The 23,798-nt window shown below is 38.3% G+C and overlaps 1 protein-coding gene and 1 pseudogene across 3 annotated transcripts in view; one reads left to right on the top strand and one right to left on the bottom strand.

Annotated features, from left to right (window-relative positions):
* Positions 1–5,327, bottom strand: part of HERC6 (HECT and RLD domain containing E3 ubiquitin protein ligase family member 6) — a 69,676-nt gene extending 64,349 nt beyond the window's left edge. The window contains exons 1-2 of one of the 3 annotated variants that reach the window (XM_037830238.1): positions 5,040–5,327; positions 3,241–3,400 (exon numbers count right to left, since the gene is read on the bottom strand). In XM_037830238.1, coding sequence (XP_037686166.1) covers positions 3,241–3,400; positions 5,040–5,238 — 359 coding nt within the window. In that variant the 5' untranslated portion in view covers positions 5,239–5,327. The remainder of the gene's footprint in view (positions 1–3,240; positions 3,401–5,039) is intronic. The other 2 variants (XM_037830236.1, XM_037830237.1) reach the window with 2 other exon arrangements.
* Positions 5,328–11,972: 6,645 nt separating this feature from the next.
* On the top strand, positions 11,973–23,374 carry LOC119530361 (annotated as a pseudogene).
* The last annotated feature ends 424 nt before the right edge of the window (positions 23,375–23,798 follow it).

The raw sequence follows: 23,798 nt of genomic DNA, 5'->3' as shown, positions 1-23,798 counted from the left end.
AAAGAAAAATAAATTTTTCATACATATATAGCATAGGGCTTTAGAATTTATACAACACTGTCATCTATATCACCCAATTTAAGTTCTGCAAGATAAAGAAACCTTCTATAAATAATATGTTTTATATCACAGTATTATTTGTAAAAGCCACACTAATCATGAGAACCCAGAAGTATTTCACCATTTTCCCCACTCCTCCCTTGATCTTTTGGTTTTACTTTGAACCCTGCGACAAAGCTGGATAAATGTCTCGAAGATTGCAGGGGTGTATTTTTTTTTTAGCGAATATGATTTGCATGTTGTGTCAGGAATTAAGCAGCCTCTGTAGGGTGTCAGAGAAATACTTTTCTTTCTTTCCCTTTGTTTTTTGTGGGGTGGCGATGGGGGAGGGCATTGATGTTCTACAATTTTGGAATAGTTAGTAGTACATAATACACTTATCTTTGGTTACACATTGAACTTTTACAACTGAAGAATCCATGAGTGTCATTTAAAGAAATGGCTTAAGTATTCAATACAAAAAAAAAAATACTCCTATTCCAGTGTTTTAATATAATTGTATAACTAGGAGCAAAAATATATTCTGCTTTTCAACTGTAGGTGCACCAGACTTGCTCTCTTTCACCAACACTAAACGTGCTGTTTTCCTTATATTTTCATCAAATATCTAAAAACAAATCTATGTACTTTTCTGTAAATTCTTTCCCTTTTAATTTCTCAGAAAAATCTAAAAGGGGAAGAGAAAATAAAGCCCAGGAGAACAAAAATTTTTCATGGTTTTAGTCAAGAAGGTAATAGATCCTGCCTATAGAAGGTGTGTTTTCATGCAAACTATACCCCTGAGCTCATTAGCTTTGAATTATATCTTAACAAATATAATTTATTACTAGAGTAGTAAATGGGTTTTTTAAAGGAAAATAATGTGAACTTCTGAAAATTTTTCTTTTAGGCAGAGAAGAGTGTAAACCCTGTCATTTCATCACATGTCCATCCTGTTGCACTGCAGATTGTGTATAAGCATGCTAAAATAAATTTGTGTGTGTGTGCAGAAACTAAGGGTCCAATTTAAGATTGGGTGATGTTAGTGGCATAAAAACAAGTTCTCTGTCCTGACATCACAGACACAGAAATTACATCACATCACACACACAGAAATTAGTATATCCATGTATGTCAAATACAGGTTAAAATAGCAGGGTATTTATATAGAGAGGTGTAATCTAATAAAAGTAGACTGGGCTATTTTAGGGAGAAAGTAACTACTTTTGTTCTACCCCTCTGCTTAAGAAATGTCTGGTTTTGAGAGAGCATAGCATGTCTGGTTTTTCTTATTTTGTTGGTTGAGGCTTTTAACTAGTAGTTTGTAAAAGAAGCTGTTAGACTCAACATAGAGTAGAGAAATTAAAATTATCCTTCTAGTCTGGATTTCTTCTGCCCTGCTTAGATTTTAAAGTATAAGCATGGATTGCCAATCCACTTGGTGTAATCAAAATTTTTGATACCTAATATACATAATAATTTATTCTTATTGTACCAGTCCAGGTTCAGAAACTTGTGGTAGGCCAGTTCCAAATAGTTTCATTTCACCTGTAAACTTTACCACTTTTACTGATACTGTAATTTTCAAATGTATAATTTGTTTATAGATGTGCCCTACATTTAGTTTGCCTTGCTTTTATTTTGATGTTTGTTGAATCTCCTGCCTGCTTGCCAAATGCTAGGATGCTTCAGGCCCATGTACAATTGAAAGCAGAAGCATCCTAGAGCTTTAAAGCACTGAACAAACTGGAAAATGCAACATACTACATACTGTAGTGAAAGAAAGAAGTCTGTTTTTGTATTTTTTAAATAAAAATTTCCAAAATGTTAAAAAAAAAATTCAGGTTGATTAAAGGAAAAAAAGCCTCCAGTTTGTTTTATAGGTTTTAAAGTTCCACTGCCTTGTGTAACCACTTGTTGCCTTAGGGCCAGATGCCTTTTTTTTTTAAAAAAAAAAAAACACCCGGAATTTTAAAGCTCTCCTGGCTCACAACTCACAAGAAACTTTTCTGGGGTTTGTGACATACAGAGGTTGAATGAATATGTATTTTAAAAAGAATTTTAAAAAAAAAGCCCCCATCTGAATTGGGCTTTTTAATTTAGAAGCAACACTTAAAAAAAAAAAATCTTTAAAAAGTTGTGGCTTTCCAACTTCCCTTCCATATCCCTCAGGCCTCCATGTTCAGAATGTATCCTTTTTCTGTTTGTCCAAAGGTTTTTGAGAGTCCCACTTCTAAATAAAACAACGCAACATTTCATTCTGAGTTTTCCACTGAAACTTCCTTGATTATATGGCTAGAGGTATGCAGTTGGGAATGTCTCCCTCACCTTGTGGGAATCCTAATGCTCCATCAAATTAACTGTCAGTATTTTTTGGGCATTGGGTTAATGGGCTTAATTGCCTGGGTACAACAGGACTTTGGGACAGGTCTCCTTTGTACTGTGATGTAACATTTAACTCCACTTGTCACAATCTTTCTCCTTAGGTCCTCACACAATTCCTTACGGGAGCACTTATGTAAAAAAAATAAAAATAAAAAAATAAAAAAAAAACCATTAGGTTGAATAATTTGATATTGCTATTTTTGTGGATCAAAATTATTGGCAATTTCATATGGTTCAACCTGATGGATGTCAGAGAAGTCAATTAGGCATCAAGTTGTAGAACTAGACTCAAACTCTATTTCATTCCAAATTCAGTGGTTATCCTCCAAGCCACAGTGATCTCTTAAAGGAGATCACTTACCTTCTCTTAAAGAAGGTAATACGAGATAACTTCCTAACATTAAGAAATAGGCTTTTAAATATCCTGTAAGAATGTAATTCATGAGCACACAATAGGGGTTGGCTGCTTGCACATCAGTTGTTCTGGGAAGCTACTTGTGAGGATATGTGATTTTTTTTTTCCCTTCCCATTCCCATATAGATATCCATTATCCATTCCAATAGATAAGATTAAGACCAAAGTGTTCCATGTTCTCTTTCACCCTGTCCTTTTCTTTCATATGAACTCCAATTAAATAGTAACTGGTGTCATAAGTTATTTCTTGTCTTCTGCCTTCACTGGACTGTAATTGCTGAGGTTGGGGTCTATGTCATAGTCATCTTTGTACCTCAGCATCTTGCGTGGTGCCTGGCACAAGGTATTCAAAAATATTCAATGAATGAATTCATGAATGAATGAATGAATTAAATACTTACCTAGGTGTAAAACTTATTTCCTTAAATTCTCCAATCCCCAGCTGTCCTTCAGAACCAGCTCCCCATGCGAAGACCCTTCCTTTGTGACAAACAGCTAGGGAGTGCTCCTTTCCACAGCTCACAAGATCAACTTTCAGAGTTTCCAGCGCCCGAATTGGTTCTTTGGATACAAAAACAAAGAAAAACCCACAAGAGTATTAATTGACTACAAGTTTAAGACAGCATTTTTCTTCAAAAAGAAGAGTCACCCGGATTCCTTGTCTTTCCCAATTAGCTTTTATATCAAGGCCTAAACTCCAATCTAAAGGTCTGAAATAAATAAGCTCAATGGTGTTACACTTCTTTATGGGAACATGGCTGCTATTCAAAATGACGGGCATGGAGGGGGGTGGGTGGGGCGATCTCTAGGGACTATCGAGCCTGGCCAAACTAGCTGTTTCTTTATGATGGTAGGAACAAAACCCAACAAAATGTAGGGAGCCCGAGAGAACACCAGAGCTCCTCTATTCCACTCTGCTCTTCCCGCTTCCCAGGCCATGAACTGAGAGCTGCTGCATCCCTTGCTCTGGAAAAATGGGCAGGGAGCCTGCATCTTAACCATGCCAAGCTTATGCTGGATTCTCTCGCAGTGATGACTACTGCACTATGCCCCTAAATGGGCCAGCGAAGAAAAAAAACCTCCTCACATTTTCCTATAAGCATATCTAAAATGTGCCTCACAAGCTGTTTTCCAGAAATTTCTGTCTCTGAATTCTGGGAGGCTTGGAGTATTCTGGAGGTCTAGTTAACACTGAAGGTTTTTGTTCGATCTTTCTGATCAACTATTTTTTTTTTTCAATTAATGCAACACTAAAGGATTTCCCAAACATTCATACACTCATGGAAGTAGACATTGGTACCATCTTTCTGGAGAATAATTTGGCATTATCAGTAACATTAAATGTTACCCCTCATCTCCACCTCTTGGAATTTATTCTAAGCAAGTAATCAATGGTCAAATGTTTGCTTACAAGAATGTCAATCACAGTATTATTTATAAAAGCCACAAATTGGAAGCAGTCTAATTTCCACAAAAGGAGAATAATCAAACTGTGGTATTCTCAGAGCCTGCAATGTTTTGCAGCAATTTAAATTTTTCAAAGGATGTATTTCCAAAGGATACATAATCAAAGTGGAATAGCTTCATGATATTCTGTTTGGTGAAAAAAGCAATCTACAGAGCAGTATAAACATTGTATATACAAAACTGTATAATGACCATAATTTTTAAAGAGTAAATATATACATAAAAAATAAAGATAAGAAGGAAGTGCAATGAAATTTTGGTTGTCTTTGGATGTTGGAATTATAGGTCATTTCTTTCCCCATGTTTCTACAGTAATCGGTAACGGTAATTATGCTATTATCTATTACTACCGTTTCAAGGAAAAAAAAAAGATGCTCCAGGGTATTTCTGAGGGAGTTCCAGGTGTCCAACCCACACGCCACGTTTGGAAGGCCGGTTTAATTCCTCCAGGTAGACACGCACAAGCGAGGAGAAGTCTCAGAAAGGTAAGCGGGATAAACCGCATCTCTGTCAAGAGGGGCGCGGTCCCGGTTAGTTTCGGCTCTCAGTTTCCCTTTGAAAATAAACTAGAAACCGAAACAAACCCCAGGCGTGTCCGGAAAACGAAACCGAGAACGTCGTTCTCAGGCTGCGCTGAGCGCTGTTTGCGCCTCTCCTCCCGCCCAGCCGGCCGCAAGCTCCCAGCATCGCCAACTGCCCTTCCGCGGCGGCCCGGCCCCCGCGCCCCGCTCACCTGGCCGTTCCCCTCTCGGTGCGCCCCTCCGGCCCAGCTGGCCCCGGCTGTTGTCCCCATTCGAGTGGACGACGCCGTCACTCATCAGCAGCAGCGAGTGGCGCTCTCCGCAGGCCGCCTGCAGCAGCTCGGCGCCGCCTGCGCCTGTCGCCCCCCGGCGCCGGGGTCTCGGGGAGTCGGCGCCCCAGCAGAAGTACATCCCGCTCGCGCACCCGGCGCCTGCTCCGAGTTCTGTCAGCTCTGCCGCACACAGGCACCCAAAAGCTGGTTACCGAAGTGCTTTTATCTCCAAATATCGGTCCCGCCCTGGTCCCACCCCTGGTCTCGCCGTGCCTTCCACCTCGCCCGCAGTAGCGCAGCCTGTCACGCCTTTCAGGAAACAGACTTGAACTCAAAGTGAAGAGTTTTGAGGAGCGCCCAGGACTAAGCCACTTGCAGTGGCTGACTGGCTCTGGGCAAGGTAGCCTCAGCTACCACATCTATGAAATCCGTACAGTAATAGGGTAAAGCTGATATAGTTGTTAGGATAATTAAATAGACAATATATACATATATATATAGTGTTAGAATAAAACCTAGGATGTGTAATCAAAACACCGGAGTGTCTACCCTCTTTCAGACACTATTTTTAGCACTAGACATACAGTTGTGAAAGAACAACAAGCAAAATCCTCATTCGTGGTGCTTACATTTTCCTGAGGGAACGAGAACATAAGCAGATAAACAAATATATTGTATAATGTCCTAACCAAGTCCATTTTGTTCGTATCTCTTATTGAAGTCTGATCTCTTTTTCATCTTCTTTAACATTTGCTATGGGGTAATATAGACATTCATAGCTGCTGAACTCTGGCTCTGAGTCTCAGGTGTCAAATTCCCAAAGTTCAAGGGACTGACCAGATTATACACAGAGAGCACAGCAAATCAGAATTTAGAAATAGCCATCACAATTCAGGAATAGACATAACTGCTGTAAGAGCTTACAATCTAGGAAACTTTACCATAAGCCTTCCCCTGATAACCTATGATCTCAGATTCAGTTCTCAGAGTTTGCATATTGTAGTTAGTTTGTATCCTCTCTTTTTTATTGTTAGCGTAGCTTTTTTGAAGAGTTTGAGTAAGGTTGGTACTAATTCTTTCTTGAATTCTTGGTAGAATTCAAATGTGAAGCCATCTGGTCCTGGCCTTTTGTTTTTTGGGAAATTTTTTACAACTGATTCAATCTCTTTACTTATGATTGGTTTGTTGATGTCATCTATTTCTTCTTGAGTCAATGTTGCTTGTTCATGCTTTTCTAGGAAGTTGTCTGTTTTGTCTAAGTTGTCTAGTTTTTTAGCATATAGTTGCTCATAGTATCCTCTCATTATCTCCTTTATTTCTTTGGGGTCAGTAGTTATGTCCCTTTTCCCCCTTATGATTTTATTTATTGTATCCTCTCTTTTTTATTGTTAGCATAGCTAAGGGTCCATCAATTTTATTGATATTCTTAAAAAACCAACTTCTGGTTTTGTTGATTCTTTCTATTGTTTTCATGTTCTCAATTTCATTTATTTCTGCTCTAATCTTTGTTATTTCTTTCCTTCTGTTTGCTTTGGGGTTAGTTTACTGTTTAGTTTCTTTCTCTTGTTCCTCCAGGTGAACAGTTATTTCCTCGATTCTTGCTCTTTCTTCTTTTTTAGTATAGGCATTTAGGGCAATGCATTTGCCTCTCAGCACCACCTTTGCTGCATCCCATAAGTTTTGATATGTTGTGTTTTCATTTTCATTTGCCTCAAGATATTTACTAATTTCTCTTGTAATTTCTTCCTTGACCCACTGGTTGTTTAAGAGTGTATTGTTTAGCCTCCAGTTATTTGTGAATTTTCCAGCCTTCTGACTGTTATTGATTTCCAACTTTATTCCATTATGATCTGAAGAAGTGTTTTGTATAATATCAATATTTTTTAAATTTATTGAGACTTGCTTTGTGACCCAACATGAGGTCTATCCTGGAGAATGATCCATGAGCACTTGAGAAAAATGTATATCTTTCTGTTCTGGGTGTAGCATTCTATAAATATCTATTATGTCTACTTCATTTATCATACTACTCAACATCTCTCTTTCCTTATTGATCCTCTGTTCTATCCATTGAAGACAGTGGTGTATTGAAGTTTCCAACTATTATCATAGAGGTGTCTGCTTCTACCTTCAGTGTTGTCAGTGTTTGCTTCCTGTATTTTGGGGTACTCTGGTTCAGTAAATAGATATTTATCATTGTTATCTTCTTGATGAATTGTCCCTTTTATTAATATGTAGTGTCCTTCTCTGTCTCTTTTAATTGTTTTACATTTGAAGTCTAATTTGTCTGATATTAATATAGCTACACCCACTCTTTCCTAGTTGTTGTTTGCATGAAATATCTTTTTCCAACCTTTCACTTTCAACCTATTTTTGTCCTTGTGTCTAAAGTGAGTCTCTTGTAGACAGCATAATTCTGGGTACTGTCTATTAATCCATTCTGCCAGTCTATGTCTTCTTACTGGGGAGTTTAATCTATTAACATTTAATGTTATTACTGTAAGGGCAGTACTTTCTTCTGCTATTTTGTCCTTTGGATTTTATATGTCATATCTTATTTTTTTTTTCTCTCTCTCTCCTTTTACCCTTCCTGATAGCCTTCATTTCTACATTTTTCTCCAGACCTCTCTCTCCTGTCTTTTCCTATCAGCCTGTAGCACTCCCTTTAGTATTCTTGTAGAGCAGGTCTATTCTTCACAAACTCTCTCAGTGTCTGTTTGTCTGAAAATATTTTAAACTCCCTTGGTTTTGAAGGATAGTTTTGCCAGATATAGAATTCTTGGTTGGCAGTTTTTCTCTCTCAGTATCTTAAGTATATCATACCATTGCCTTCTTGCCTCGATGGTATCTGCAAAAAATTCATTCATACTCTTATTGCATTTCCCTTGTATGTGATGGATTGCATTTCTCTTGCTGCTTTCAGAATTCTTTGTCTTTGACATTGGACAATCTAATCAGTAAGTATCTTGGAGTAGATCTATTCAGATCTATTCTGTTTGGGGTAGTACACTGTGCTTCTTGAATCTGTAATTTTATGTCTTTCATAAGAGTTGGGAAATTTTCAGTGATTATATCCTCTAGTATTCTTTCTGTCCCTTTTCCCTTCTCTTCTCCTTCTGGGACACCCATAACACATACATTCATGTGTTTCATGTTGCCATTCCGTTCCCTGACACCCTACTCATATTTTTCCATTCTTTTCCTTACTGTTCTTTTGTGTATATGATTTCAGATGTCTGTCTTCTAGGTCACTGATCCTTTCTTTTGTCTTCAAATCTGCTTCTGTATGTCTCCATTGTGTTTTTTATCTCTCCTATTGTACTTTTCATCCCCATAAGTTCTGCCATTTGTTTTTTTCAAGCTTACAAATTCTTCTTTAGGGTCACCCAGTGTCTTCTTTATACCCTTCATCTCTTTGCCACATTTTCATTCAGCCATGAGATTTGATTTAGAAGATTGTTTGAACATCTTTAATTAGTTGTTTCAACTCCTGTATCTCAGTTGAAGTGTTAGTCTGTTCCTTTGGCTAGTCCATATCTTCATGCTTCCTAGTATGACTCATGATTTTTGCTGTCTAGGCATTTGATTTTCTTGATTAGTTTATTCTGGAATTGTTCACTTTTACCTTGGGTTTTCTTGTTGGTTGGCTTTGTTCCGTATCTGTTCTTTGGCATTCAGTTCAACTTATTCAGCATGGCTTCTAATTAACAGATCAGAATTTTTCAGCTCTTGTTTTTCTGGTTCTCACCCTGCCTATATGGAACTTTTTGGAGAGGGGGGTCTCCCCAGATACAGTCAACCCCAATCAGATTTTCCCAATCCAGACAGACTCAGGTCTCAGGAGGAAGGTGTAATCTGTATCAAATTTCCCTGAGAATAAAACCCAGCAAGTCACACCTTCCTGTGAAGCCTCTAGACTTTGTGCTTTGTGCTTTTCCTATCCTATCCAGCAGGTGGCGCTTGGCAAGCCCATAGCTACCCACAGGGTAAAGAGTTGTGGTGCCTCTAATTCTCAGCAATGCCTGTTCCTGCCAGGGGTGTGGTTGACTCAAGCTGTTTCTGTTTTCCAGTCCCTGGGGTCTGAGTTCTCTGAAAGAGGGCCACCACTTGAGCTGGGACCTGCTGCACCTTTTCTTGGGGGAAGATATGCCATTTAGGGAATTATCTCCCCCACTAGACTCATTGCTTTTTCTCTCAAACTTATCTTAGCTCTGCCCTTCACTGGGTCCAGCTGCCAATTGAAAATATCTGAGGTGTTCTCTAATGAGCTACTTAGAATATTTTTTAAAAAGAAGAAAAGCTAAAAAGAAGAAAAGAAAACAGAAAAACAAGGAAAAGTAAAAGAAATCCCTTTTCAGAGACTTTCCCCAGCCCCCAAGTTTTGCCAGCCAAGAGCCAGAGTTAGTACCTAGCTCTGTCCATCCCCCTTCTTGGCACAAGCTCCTTTCCAGTACTCTGAGCTTGGCTGACTCCAAAAGCTTCAGTCTTTATTCTTTTTTATTTTATTTTATTTTATTTTATTTTATTTTATTTTATTTTTTTCCATCAGCCCTGTGTTCTAGTTTGCTAATGCTTCCAGAATGCAAAACACCAGAAATGGATTGGCTTTTATAAAGGGGGTTTATTTGGTTACACAGTTACAATCTTAAGGCCATAAAGTGTCCAAGGTAACACATCAGCAATTGGGTACCTTCACTGGAGGATGGCCAATGGCTTCCGGAAAACCTCTGTTAGCTGGGAAGGCACGTGGCTGGTGTCTGCTCCAAGTTCTGGTTTCAAAATGGCTTTCTCCCAGGACATTCCTCTCTAGACCACAGCTCCCCTTCAAAATGTCACTCTCAGTTGCTCTTGGGGTGTTTATCCTCTCTTAGCTTCTCCAGAGCAAAAGTCTGCTTTCAAAGGTCATCTTCAAACTCTCTCTCATCTGCAGCTCCTGTGCTTTCTTCAAAATGTTCCTCTTGGCTGTAGCAGCTTGCTCCTCCGTCTGATCTTATATAGTGCTCCAGTAATTTAATTCAGACCCACCCTGAATGGGCAGGCGAACACCTCCATGGAAATTATTCAGAGTCATCACCCACAGTTGGGTGGAGTGCAAAGAATTACAATCTAATTAACACTGATAGGTCTGCCCACACAAGATTACATCAAAGATAATGGTGTTTGGGGGGACATAATATATTCAAACTGGCACAACCTGCCTTCTCCCTGCTGGGATTAAAGCCACAGTTGGAGCTTGGCTGAGCTACTTTCCAGTGGTCCCAGTAGAGACTACTTAAAGATATGCTCTTTAGGGAATTATCTCCTTCACCTGACTAGTTACTCTTAGACATACCTTAATTCTGCCCTTGCCTGGGGAAGTTCTGAAACCTGAGAGTTCCCACAGCTCTAATGAGCTATTGAAAAGTAAAACTAAAAATAATAAAAATAATAAAAATAATAAAGAAACAGAGAGAAAGAAAAGGAAAACAAAACAAAACAAAACCCTTTCACAGCCAGACCCTAGTTCCCTGGGTTTGCCAATCAAGACCCAATTCTAAATGCTCCTTTTCTTGTTGCCCAGTCCTTTTCCAGTATTGTGAGATCCTCCAACTCCATAAGTCTCTGGTTTTTTTTTGTTTGTTTGTTTGTTTTGTTTTGTTGTTGTTGTTGTTAACCCTGCCTCCTCTCTGCTGGAGCAGAACCTCCCAGTTCCTTTCATGCTTGCTCTTGATTTATCTGTGCTCAGAGCTTTTATTCCCAAATGCCTCATCTCTCTGAAGACTTTCTTGGACTCTACAACATCAATTACTCCTCTTTCTAGGCTCCGATAACAAATGTTGTCCTTTGTGCATTCATGCCTCCCACTCACCCCCACCTGCAATTTGTAACTAACTTCACTCTGTTTTGTCATATGATTCCATCTTTGCCAATCAACACTACAAGGACCCATAATTGTCTTTGTCTCTTAAAAGCCTAGCAAAGTGTCTGTTACATAATACATGGCAAACATAGTGTCTGGCACTTAATAAAGGCACTCAATGACTATTTGGTGTATTACTTAGTTAATAATCATGTTTACTACTTTTAAAGAAAATCTTCCCTGAATATCCACTATGTGTAAAATGTGGAGCAACCAAAGATAATAATGATCACTGACTTAAGTATATTCCTTAGAATTCCAGCTATTTTACCTTGTGTGTCCTCATAACCACAGGTAACTAGGCACTAGAGGGAACATTGACCCTGTTGCACAGATGAAGCACTTAGGCTCAGAGAACTGAAATTGATAACAGTAAATGGAATAGACCATGCTTTTTCTTTCCACTACACCATGTTGCCTAATGAGTTACTCTTTCTCAAGGAACACCAGGCAAAAATCAGGAAATCGACCTAAATTGACTGTCTTCATACCTTTAAAATCAAACTTTGAAGTTTATTAATACCTAATATTTCATACCAATTGTTTATTTTTCTTTTTTACTAATTTTCCCCTAACAGTGATTTGTGGAGGACAAAGAAATGAGAAAAAGAAAAAAATTTTCCTATTTACCTAACACATACCAGTTTCTTTCTTAATCCACTTCCCCATTTAAGCTTTGCAGCCATCCTGTGAAGTCCATATTATGTACCTCCATACAGACCGGAATTACCTGAACCTCAGGAAATTGAAGCAACATGCCCCAGATATATAGTAAGGTAAGTGGGAGACCCCAGACTGAAACCCACACTTCCCTTCTCCACCATCTTTCCACCAAAGAGCACTGACTCAAAGTGAGGTGAGAAGGAGTTTTAAAAGAGGATGAGAGAGAGGATGAGCTTACAGAGGGTCATCATAGAACAAATAAGATTGAGGAAAGACGAAGAATAAAACAGTTATGAGGCAGGAAAATAGTTATGAGGTAAATCCTTGAGGATCACCCAGAGGAGAACATCTGAGAAGAGATAGGGGCATTGAAAGTTTCTATTGCTTACCTCTGTTCTCTCCCTAGACCCTCTTGTACTTTAACCCTCACTTTTCTGAGTTCAAAGCCACAGTGCTACTGCTCCCAGCCTCAGATGGGACAAATGGAAATGGAACGCATTTCATTATTAGCACGGTTTATGATTACACTCCCACTGCCATACCTGTCAACTCCAGGTGGCTCTGTGGCAAATGGCGGTTAGTGTTTCTTCATACGTGCACAGGTTGGCCCTGGGAGAAAAATGGCCCACTCAAATCCAGGCCTTTCAAGCTCTTCATAGACAATAAGTGGAAGTTTTTAGTTTTAACTCTAGATGGCTGTCTTAGTCAATCTGATTATCTCTTTTATCTTAGGAAATGAACTATTTTTCATGGTTGGAAGGTAGACTAATGGTGACATCTCTTCTGTGTAATAGTCTTATAGTGATCCATATAGATTATCTTGATTTTCTTCCATATGTTCATTGCAGGGTTTTGTTATTTAAATTATTTAGAAAAAATATGAAAAGCTTCCTTCACAAGTTGTTGTTATTGTAACACCTCATTTATCTGGAGTCTACCGGCAATTTCAAAGCTCCAAAATGCAGTCCTGAACTAGGAAGAAAGAGGAAAATCGCCTCTGAATCCTAGAAATAGTTGCCGCTAAAGCTTCTAAACATGTTGCCCAATAACAAATTGAGAACTGCTTGAGATTTGTACTTAAAAAATTGTTGAACTTAATTCATTAGCCTATGTGAACTAAGAGCCTTCCCTGTAAGCTAAGTAGAATTAGTTTTTTGCTACATCTAATAAAAACTCCAAATAATGCTGATTTAACAAGATAAGTTCATTTTTCTCTTACATAAAAAGTCCAGAGGTAAGCAGCCAAAGTAAGGCAATTTTTTTTTTCAGGGACTCAGGTACCTTCTATTTTTCTACCTCATCTGAGGACTTAACTTCCATCCTCAAGGTCACCTCATGTTCTAAGATGGCTGCTGGAGTTCAAGCTGTCACAAATCTATTCTAGTCAGCTAGAAGGAGGAATGAAGCCACTATCACAGAAATCCCATACATTTCTGCATATATCTGATTAACCAAAATTTATTCCTATGGCTATGCTAACTGCAGAGGATGTCAGGAAATGTTGTTTTTAGCTAAGCAAATTGCAACACCAAATAAAACGGAAGTTCGATGGGACAACAGAGCATGCATGCAAACAGAGGAATTAATCACAGTTTGTGTCTCCGCTATTCCTTGCTGTCCCATTTGGATATATGGTCAGCCATGCCCTATGATCATGGTATTCTGACAGACTCATGATGGATGGGAATTAAGCAGCCATGCTTTCTGTTCAAACCAGAACTTGCCTCAAAAGCAGAAAGAAAGCAATGGTGTTTTAAGGAACACGAACAATCAAGGAATTCTGTTATATCCTTTCTTATTTGTGTTACTTCTCTGTATTCGCCAACCACTTATGCTGAAAATGATAATGTACAAGGAAAAAGGAAAGATAAGGCAACCAATAATTCCTTTTCCTTTCAGTCCTTCCTACTCATCACTAGCTAAAAATGGAGTGATGGTAGACTGTGTGAGTATCAAGAAGTGAAATAAAAACAGTTAATTTAGTTCTGTGCACTATTTCCTTTGTTCTGATAAGAATGAAATACATATACGAAGCTATAAAATGCAAATTATATAATTACAGTGATTCTGTATATGAGTTAAATGCTCTTATATTTGCACTTAAAACTGACATTGCACAATGTAAAGATGAATGGTAAAATTCATGCTAATAATTTAAAATTATTTTCTTTACTTAGAACAATATTAAATAGAAAATTTAAAACGTGACAAGTTGTGAGAGAGAGCCCATGGAAGAAAGCAATTTATATTTTAGTATCTTTAATGGTAATTTTTTCCTGCTTTTTGAAAAAGGGGACTCACATTTTCATTTTGCAATGGGCCCCGCAAATTATGTAGCTGGCCCTGGTGACAGGGTTGATTGTTTACTCAGCCTATGCCAAAACATACATATTTCTTACAACTCATTTCAACTTGTTCTTAAGCCTGTATACTACTTGGTGAGCAGAGATTTTTAAATACTTAAATGATTTCTCTTTTGGTTTAAACTGTTGTTTACACGTTAAATACTCTGTAGTAGTTTGAAGCTGAATGGGCCCAGAAAAGATCATGTTCTTAAAGCTAATCCATTCCTGTGGGTATAGAGCTATCATGGGTGGAACCTTTTGATTAGGTTATTTCAGTTGAGGCATTCCCCACGTGGGTCTTAAACCTATTACTAGAGTCCTGTGTAAGAGAGAAAAACCAGAGAAGCACAGAGAGAAGCTGAGAAAGAAGGACAGAGAGAAGCAGAGAGAAACCACAGAAAACAGAGAGGAAGTCACTGAAGCAAGAAGCTGGAAGCAACAAAATCTTGGAGAGAAGGGAGAGACCAGCAGATGTCACCATGTGCCTTGAGGATTGCTGGTAGCTGGTCTTCAGGGAGAAAGCATTGCCTGTTGATGCCTTTGATTTGAACATTTTCATGGCCTCAGAACTGTAAACTTGTAAGTTAATAAATCCCCATTGTAAAAGCCAACCCATTTCTGGTATATTGCATTTCATAAGCTTTAGCAAACCAAAATATACTTCATCTTCTAGACATTTCCACTCCCCACACTTCTGAGTCAATATGGGCATTACAGTGAAGGGTTGAGAGAAAAGACAAAGCCATTTATTCAAGCAAAAATAGAAGGCTGTTTCCATGTGATTAATTCCTCTGCTTACATGCATGCTCTGTTGTCCCATTGGACTTCACTTACAAAACACACATTCAAAGTTAAAATTATTAAGAAATTATTATTAAGAATTCCATGATAGCAACAGCAAAACATTAAACCAAGTGTGAGGCCTTCCTAAGAGAGGAGTCCTACATCACTGCTCAGGTTTCATGTCCGTGAAGCTGGCCCCGACTGCCATACATGTCTGTACCAAACATCTCAAATTCCCTGCTCTTCATGCTTGTGCCTTTAACGAACACTGATTTGTAATATGCAGGAAAAATTAAATCAGAATGTACAGATTCATGGGAATTTTGATTGAGCAAAATGACAGTGTAGGATAGTCCAGGGTTCCATTTCTCCATATAATCTTTGAACAACTAGCAAAAACTGGCAGAGCACACATTGGAATAGATGTGCAGATGTCATATTTGCCCCCAATAACTATATCTTTACTATGGTCTCTGCTTTCAATTTCTTCTGTTTACTCCTGGTTACAGGTGAGCACATGGCCCAACTGAATAAATTATAATGCTCTCTGGCCAATCAGAGTATTTTTTCCCTGAGATTTTTAAAATTTAAAGCCAGAGAGAGGTGCTCATTTTACATGTACTTAGGTTATCAGACTGCGAGGTCAGACTCCAAAGCTAATGTGTTGTCAGCTCCACACTATGTTGGAAAGCTTGTTTGAAGGAGAAGACAATTCAGTCAACACACAGAAAGAAGCACAAGCAAAAGAAAGTCCTGGTAAACTGGAGTGCTGGATCTAGCAGTTCTTAAAGCCAGCTTCACCTCTCCTCTCCGTACTTCACTTTATATGAATCAATGAATTGCCTTTTTAAAAAATTGAAGTCTTATTATAATTGATTTGCCTAAGCATTTTGTTACTTAGAGTTGGATGAGTTCTTAATGCCATGTCTCTGGCTTAAAATAAACTATTGACTTTTTCTGGAGCAGCATACCTATGTGGATCCCTTTTATGTATTTCAACAAAAACATGAAAATAGTAAGGTAGAACTCTAAGGAATTGGGGAAGGAGATGTTAGAAGTTGACATAAAGAAACTACAGTCAGTGAAGAACCACATAATCATACAAGAGAATGATGATTGATTTTAATGAGGACATTAACCTCTCAAAACATGAATAAGCTTCCGTTTTCTGTAAAATTTAATTATGTTGTCTAATTGCTAAATCCAATAGCTGCTTCTCTGTCCTTCTTCTACTGAAATTATATACCACATTTAACTACTATTGACCTTTTCTTCCCATAATATTCTTTCCTGGCCACAGCCCTCTTGCTCCCTCATAATTCTCTCACTGTTCTCTCTCAGTCTCCTGAGCATCATCTTCTTCTACTCTTTGCTTATTAAATGTAAATGTAACCCAAAGTTCTGTCTTTAGCCCTTCCTTTTTTTTTTTTTTTTTACCTTGCTCTAATCTCCCTTTTTGGAATCTCATCCATCCCAGGGCCTCAATAATTCCTAACTATATAGTAGCAGCCCTGAACTCTGCCCATCTGTCCAGATATTTGTTGTACATATCTACATAGATGTCCTGCCAACTCAGCATGTTCAATACCGAAGTGCTAAACTAATTCCATGCCTTGAATCTCACTATTTGTTTAGCCACAACTTCAGAGACCTCTTTATCCTCAATTTCCCCCTTCTCTCCCAGTAAATCAGACATCAAGTCACATTAATCAACGTGACATCTATTTCTCAAATCAGATCTTTCATTGCAGTTGCCATTGCTACTGCTCCCATTCAAACCCTCCTTACCTCTCATTCCTACTTTTGCAGGTGTCCTATCTCATGTCCTTATCCTTGGAAGCCACAATCCATCCCACCCATTTCTGTGGGATGGTGTGCATGCTATTAAGTAAGTAACCCAGGTTATGTTGTAGATAATCATTTCACATTATTGTAAATTTCCCAAATAGGCCTGACATTGCTGTTATATCCTTTGGGATATGAGGACAGTCTTACTGCCATGTTATCCAATACATGACCAGGGCTGCTTTGGCTGATCTGGCCACCCAGGAGAGGAAATCAACTTTCCACTCTCACCTCTCCATGCTTACACTTTCCTGTTCTCAGTGACCCTGAGTGAGCTGGAGGGTTTAAAAGTGGTAGAAACAACTGATCCTAATCTCTCTAAGAACCCCCATCAATCAGAGAGAATGTGCACTATTGGTCTCTTAAAAGTGAAAACAGGAATATTTGTTGGGTACAGGGGACAACACAAAAAAGAACAGACCCAAATTCCTTTCCCCTGGAATCTACCATCCTTGGTCCCACAGCAGTATACTCTCAAGATGTGGACATTTTCCTTCAGAAGAATGTGATTGGAGACTGGAGAAGTGGTGGCAATGGTTCCTGCAGAATATTTGGCTGCAGTGTTTTCTCCATGCTGGCAGGGCTCCACGTATATCCTCTTGAGCTTTCACTCTCAGCATTGGCTAACATCTGGGACATTGCATTGATGGCCTCTCCTCCATCTGCCAGAACCTGCTTTGCCTGCCTGCTTGGAGAGCTGTGTGCTGGGATTACATGCCTTAGGGGCAGCTCTTAACTAAGGGATACAAACATCAAAATACCTTCCTTAGCCTGAGGAATCATCTTGACCTGCTCTATCCAATACAGTAGCCGCTCGCAACCTGTGGCTACTGAACATTTGAAATGTGGCCAGTCTGTATCGAGATGTGCTGTAAGTTTAAAATACACACTGAAATTTCAGAGAATTATATGAACAAAAGAATGCAAAGTGGCTCCATAACTTTTGTATTGATTACATGTTGGAATGATGGTGCTTTTAATATATCGGATTAAATAAAACATGTATTAAAATTAATTCCATCTGCTTTTTAAATGTGGATGCCTCAAATTTTAAAATGACATACGTGGCTTGCATTATATTTCTACCAGACAGCATTGGCTTATACTATCTCCAGGACTCCATGTGCTCAATATCTCACCCTTGCTCAGCCTCTTTTCCCTCCCAGTTCCTCTTCCCCATACCCGTAGAGTTTTTCCTGGAAATACATCCAAATAAGTCACTTTCACACCCTCACTCAGAAAGTGCTTTCTGGAAAACCCAACACAGGTGGCTCCATCCCAGGGAAGACAGAGTTATAGGATTGGATTTAAGGACTCCATCTAAAAAGAGTTGTATAGAACAACCACTGCTGTCCCACATTGTAATCAGGGATTAATCTACTAAAAATATTTATCCCCACGTCCTTGTCATCAGAAGTAGGGACCTGCTGTTTACATCAGAAGCTGGGGATTATTTCTTTTAAGACGTACCATTTGAAGCAGGGTCTTCATTACTATTTGCTCATCAGTTTCCTCTACCTTAGGAGTAATGCTAAGAACTAAAATATTCTTGTAGTCTGGTGAGATGACAGCACAATAGGATAACTTTGCTTTCTTGTTGTAACACTAGCCACTAATAAACAGGCTGACACTTGTTCTCATTGTTTTAGCTCCCAAGTAGAACTTTAAATATTTCCTTCTAAATTTCAACCTAAATCAAAAAGTTGTTTCCTCAATAAGGAAAAAAAAAAAGTCACTCTCTGTTTAAGGAGATATTCACTGTAAGTAGTTTACAGGATAGCTTAAAGTCTTTACCCAGAAAATGTGAGGGGCTGCCTATCTTGCTTTTTTTGTTCATTTCCAGTCATTCATTTATTTCCCATTTATTGAGCATGCCACTTAATACAAGATGCCACTTGAGAAAGTTTATGGAATTTCTGTAGCAAGATGATGAACTCTAATAAATAGATGAGGTATGGGCACAAATAACTATAGTAAAGGCTGTATATGAAGAGTAATTAGGGAGGAAACAAAGGGGTATAGCCATTTAGAGATGGAAGGGATCATTTTTGGCTAAGGAGTTTGGGGTAAGTTACATAGAGGATGTTGCTACTTCAAAAGTACCTTACAGAATGTGTGGAAGATTTCAACTGACAGACATGGAAGCAAAGAATCTGAGACAGAGAAATGACACAAACAAAGGAGCAAAGATGAAACATGCAGAGTGATTTCCTAAATAATATTCAAGTTTTAAAATCAAAGAGCCAAAGGTCTTTAAACCCTCCTGTCTGAACACAATTTGCCAGGGGCCTGAAATGATTGTAGAAGTACAGGTGATAAGCTAGAAAGATAGGAAGGCCACAGTAGGATTCTGAGTCCAGGGCCTCAATATGGATTTTATTAAGCACTGGGGAGCCACTGAAAGGAACTGAATAGGGAGCACCACTATTCAATCAACTGTGGGACCTGATTATTTTAGGTTTAAATCTAGAGAAATTTCTCAAATGCCAATTTATCTCAAAATTGCTGAGTACCAGCCACAAATATCAGGCCCTAGAATAGGTGCTCTGGAGCACACACATTAAAATACTTGCCCTTCTGACTTCATGCTTGTAATTTACTTTGCTAAATCATCATACGAGTTATAATTTAGTTATGGATTTAAAATAGCCCTTCAATCTAAAGAGATATATGGAGGTTGAGAGATAAAGGTGGAAGAAATTAAGAGGAAGAAAACTTAGCATTTAAGGAGTATCAAATTCTGAGCTACAAACATTGTACATTATTTCATTTAATCCTCTTAGTCATAATGCAGCATGGATATTAGAAAGTCTAGTAGGAGTGACGTGTGGAGCGGAGGTCATTCAGTGTAAATACGGAGATGAGGCAAACCTGGGAGGGGAGCAGACTTTTCTCAGTCCCATCCCACTCCCTGACATTGGCTCCTCATTTGGGATTAGTGAGGTTAAACTTCTCTTATATTTCTTTCACAGTTAGTTCCTGAGAATTTCCACCTCTTGGACTCAGATGGATTTTTTAATTTCTCTGAACCTCAGTCTTCTCATCAGAAAAGTGGGAACAACATTCCTACCTTATATAAAATTCCTAGCAGAGTACTTGCCACCTAAGTGGTTGGTTAATAAATGACTGTTCCTTTCTTCACTTCCATTAACTGAAAGTGGTCAAACAGGTCTCTGTTTAACCTAAGGTAATAATTGCTATTTTTTCCCATAGTTTAGCATTGTAAACCTGGGGGATTAGGAAAACGTGGGAGCGATGATGGAAGTACATCAGAAAGCAATGGGAAACCCATCATGGAACTCATGTGGCACAAAAATGCAACTAGTCACTGAGTAAAGTAAGCAAGAGAGCACAGGAAACCTGTACATACAATCAAAATGATAACAAAGAAAAAAGAAAAAATTCAGGGAGCATGGCAAAAGAATGTCTACAGTCTTGTTGACTGAAGTTTGATTTTAAAAGGAGCTATAACAGTACTGGTTGGAATTAATTAGTTCCTGAGTATTAAGCATCCGCAATTGCTGTGGGCTAGGATTTACAGAGAATAAGGAATCTCATCAGGAATATAATACAAACACATATAAAACTGAGAAAAATAAAGACACACCAGAATTAAGAACTAAATAAAGTGTCACTGACAATTGTGGTACAGAGAAAGAGAGGAGCCCACGAGAGCCCAGTGGAGTCAGAAAAGGAAAATGACCTTGAAGGGATGCTGGCATTTGGAAATGTGGAAAGAAGGGAAGGGAGAGTCCAAGAGAGAAAGAACAAGATCAAACACATGTGGCAAGCAATGAACCTAGTTTCTTGGGTGGACAGTGAGGAGATCTGTCTGGATCCATGCAGTGTATGTATTTGGAGGAAGTGTGGCACATACATTTCAATAGAAAGGGTGAGGCCAAAATACAAAGGACCCTGAAAGCTTGTCCTTGATGTGTTAAGCTGGAGGTGCTTGAGCAACTGACAGAAGTGAGAAAACAGTACATTTGCAAGAGCCTTCTTAAGGCTTCAATGGTTTATTTCAGGGGTTCCCAACCCAGTCCTCGCCAGTTTTTGTATGGTCTGTAAACTAAGAGTGTTTTTTACATTTTAAAACGATTGGAAAATAATTGAAAGAATAATATTCCTTGACACATGAAAATTATAGGACTTTCAAATTTCAGTATCCATAGGTAAAGTTTTATTGGAAACCAGCTACAATCACTTGTTTACTTATTATTTATGACTATTTTTGCACTACAGTGGCTGAGTTGTGACAGGGACTATATAGCCCAAAAAGCCTAAAATGTTTTCTGTCTGACTATTACAGAAACCATTTACAGACCCTTGGTTTACACTATGACTGAGGAAAGAGGAAAAAGAGAGCCTGTCAGAGCTGGAAGTAGGGTGAGGTGAGTGAAACACACATCTTGGGCACAAAATTTAAGGGAGTGGGGGTTGCCGCCAAAAACCCAGTAATCAAATAATATTTTAATGTAATATTTTTAAAATCAAAATTAGTACAATAAAACATGATGAACAGAGATTAGATTGGAGATAAATGATACAGAGCACAGGAAAACAAGAGAGAATTGATGAAATGAAAATTTAGTTCTTTAAAGATCAAGAAAATTGACAAACTTTTAGCTGGATTGATAAGGAAAAAAAAGAGAAGTTACAGATAACTAAAATCAGAAAATGAAAGTGGGAACATTACTACCAGCAGTACAGAAATAAAAAGTGCTATAAAAGAATACTATGAAAATTGTACACCAACAAATTAGATAGCCTAGATGAAATGACAAATTCTTTGAAACACACAAATTACTAAACTGACTCAAGAAAAAGTAGATCTCAACAGAACAATAATCAGTCAAGACACTGAATCAGTAATGGAAAAAAAAAAACTCCCCCCAAAAGAGAAAAATCTAAGATCAGATGGCTTCACTGGTGAATTCTACTAAACATTAAAAGAATCAACATCAATCCTTTTCAAACTCTTCAAAAAAAATGAAAAGAAAGAAATACTTCCTAACTCATTCGGAGGCCAGCATTACTGTAATATCAAAGCCAGAGAGAGACATCATAAAAAAAGAAAATTACAAACCTATATCCCTTATAAATACAGAAGCAAAAGTCCTCAACAAGATATTAGCAAACTGAATCCAACACCATATTAAGAGGCATCATGACAACTGGGATTTATCCCAGAAATGCAAGGGTGGTTCAACATAAAAAAAATCAATTAATGCAACACACTGCATTAACAGAATGAAGGGGAGAAACCACATGACCATTTCAATTGTTGCAGAAAAGGCTGCATACTTTCTTAATAAAGAAACACTCAGAAAACGAGGAATAGAAGGGAACTTCTGCAACTAGATAAAGGGCATATATGCAAAACCGACAGCTATCATCATACTCAATGATGAAAAACTGAATGCTTTCTCCCTAAGGTCAGCAACAAGACAAGGATGCCTGCTTTCATCACAGTTATTTAACATTAAACTGAAAGCTCTAGGCAGAGCAATTAAGCAAGAAAAAGTCACTCAAATTGGAAAGGTACAAGTAAAACTATTCCTGTTAACAGATTAAATTATCCTTTATACAGAAAATCCCAAAGGACCAACAAGAAAGCTACTACAGCTAATAAACTAATTCAGAGAAGTTGTGGGGGACAAGGTCACCATGCAAAAATCAGTGGTGTTTCTGTACACCAGCAATGAATAATTTGAAAAGGAAATCAAGAAAACAATTCCATTTACAACTGCATCTAAAAGATTAAAATATCTAGGAAAAAAAACTTAACCAAGAAGGTGAAAGTTCTTATACACTGAAAAACTATAAAGCATTGCTGAAAGAAATTGAAGATCTATATAAAGGAAAGCTACCTGTGTTCATGGATTGGAAGCTAATATTGTGAAGATGTCAATATACCTAAAGCAATTTACAGATTCATTAGAGTTTTAATTAAATTTGAGCAGTCTGGAGGCAGCACACCTATTCCAGCTGGAACAGCCTGCCTGGACTGGAGATTCCTGAGGATTGGAAACCCAGATGGAGACACAGAACGCTGGGGGCCGAGGATAGCTTTCACCCGGGTCACCTGCAAGGGTGGCTGGCAGGCAAAGAAATGGCAGGCGGAGCAGGTGTCTGCAGTGGGGGAAGACGGGGACATGGAAAAGGCCCAACCTGCCCCTTCTGGGGACGGGCCCCTGGGTAGGAAAGAAGAAACTAGGAAAATCCCAGTCCCAGCTAACAGATTTATGCCACTAAAAGAAAATTGGATGAAAAACATTTAGGACTTCAGATATGCTTTAATTTGAAATCAAGGAATGTAGAAATCAGGATTTGTAAAGAAACCAAGGATGCTGGTGCTCTGACAAAAGCAGCTGATTTCGTGAAAGCCTTCATTCTCAGATTTCAGGTGGAGGATGCACTTGCCTTCATCAGGCTGGATGTCCTCTTCCTAGAGTCTTTTGAAATTATAAAAATTTAAGCTTCTAAAGTGAGACCACCTCTCAAGGACAATAGAAAGAATCACTGGCAAAGGTGGCAAAGGAGGGAAAATCAAGTTCACCATAGAGAATGTGACCAGGATGCAGATAGTTTTGGCTGATTTGAAAGTTCACATCCTTGACTCTTTCCAAAACATCAAGGTGGCAAGAACTGCCATTTGCAAATTTATCCTGGGAAATCCTCCATCAAAGGTTTATAGCAATATCAGAGCTGTGGCTAGCAGAGCAGCGGATCAATTCTGATTTCAAATCTGAGACCCTTTGTTTTGTCTTTGGACTCTAGTGAGAAAGACCTTACATTCTACAAGTGTTCACAAGAAACCAAGGGAAGGATTTTTCAGTCACCTTAAGTCTTGGTGCCTTCTTCCATTCTCAGTCAGAAGCATGAAAACAAAGAAAAAGTGATAATGTTCACATTCAACAGCTTTCGGGATAGTTTAAATATCAAAATTTAACACCACTGTTATACTTAGACATTGAATATAATTTATATTTTCATTTTAAATCACATATGTAGCAGATTTTCATTATTTATAATTCTCACATGGAGAGAAACTTCTTGCTTTAACAGTTCGGTATAAATTTATAGGTATTTAAATTTATAAGTGTATAACTTTTTATAGATTTATAAGCATTTCTTCTCTATAGATTATAATTAAAAGAGTTA

Source organism: Choloepus didactylus, chromosome 3, assembly GCF_015220235.1.
Source record: "Choloepus didactylus isolate mChoDid1 chromosome 3, mChoDid1.pri, whole genome shotgun sequence".
Taxonomy (NCBI): domain Eukaryota; kingdom Metazoa; phylum Chordata; class Mammalia; order Pilosa; family Megalonychidae; genus Choloepus; species Choloepus didactylus.
The sequence above is the reverse complement of the archived record's forward strand: the minus strand, read 5'-3'. Positions and strand labels throughout refer to the sequence as shown.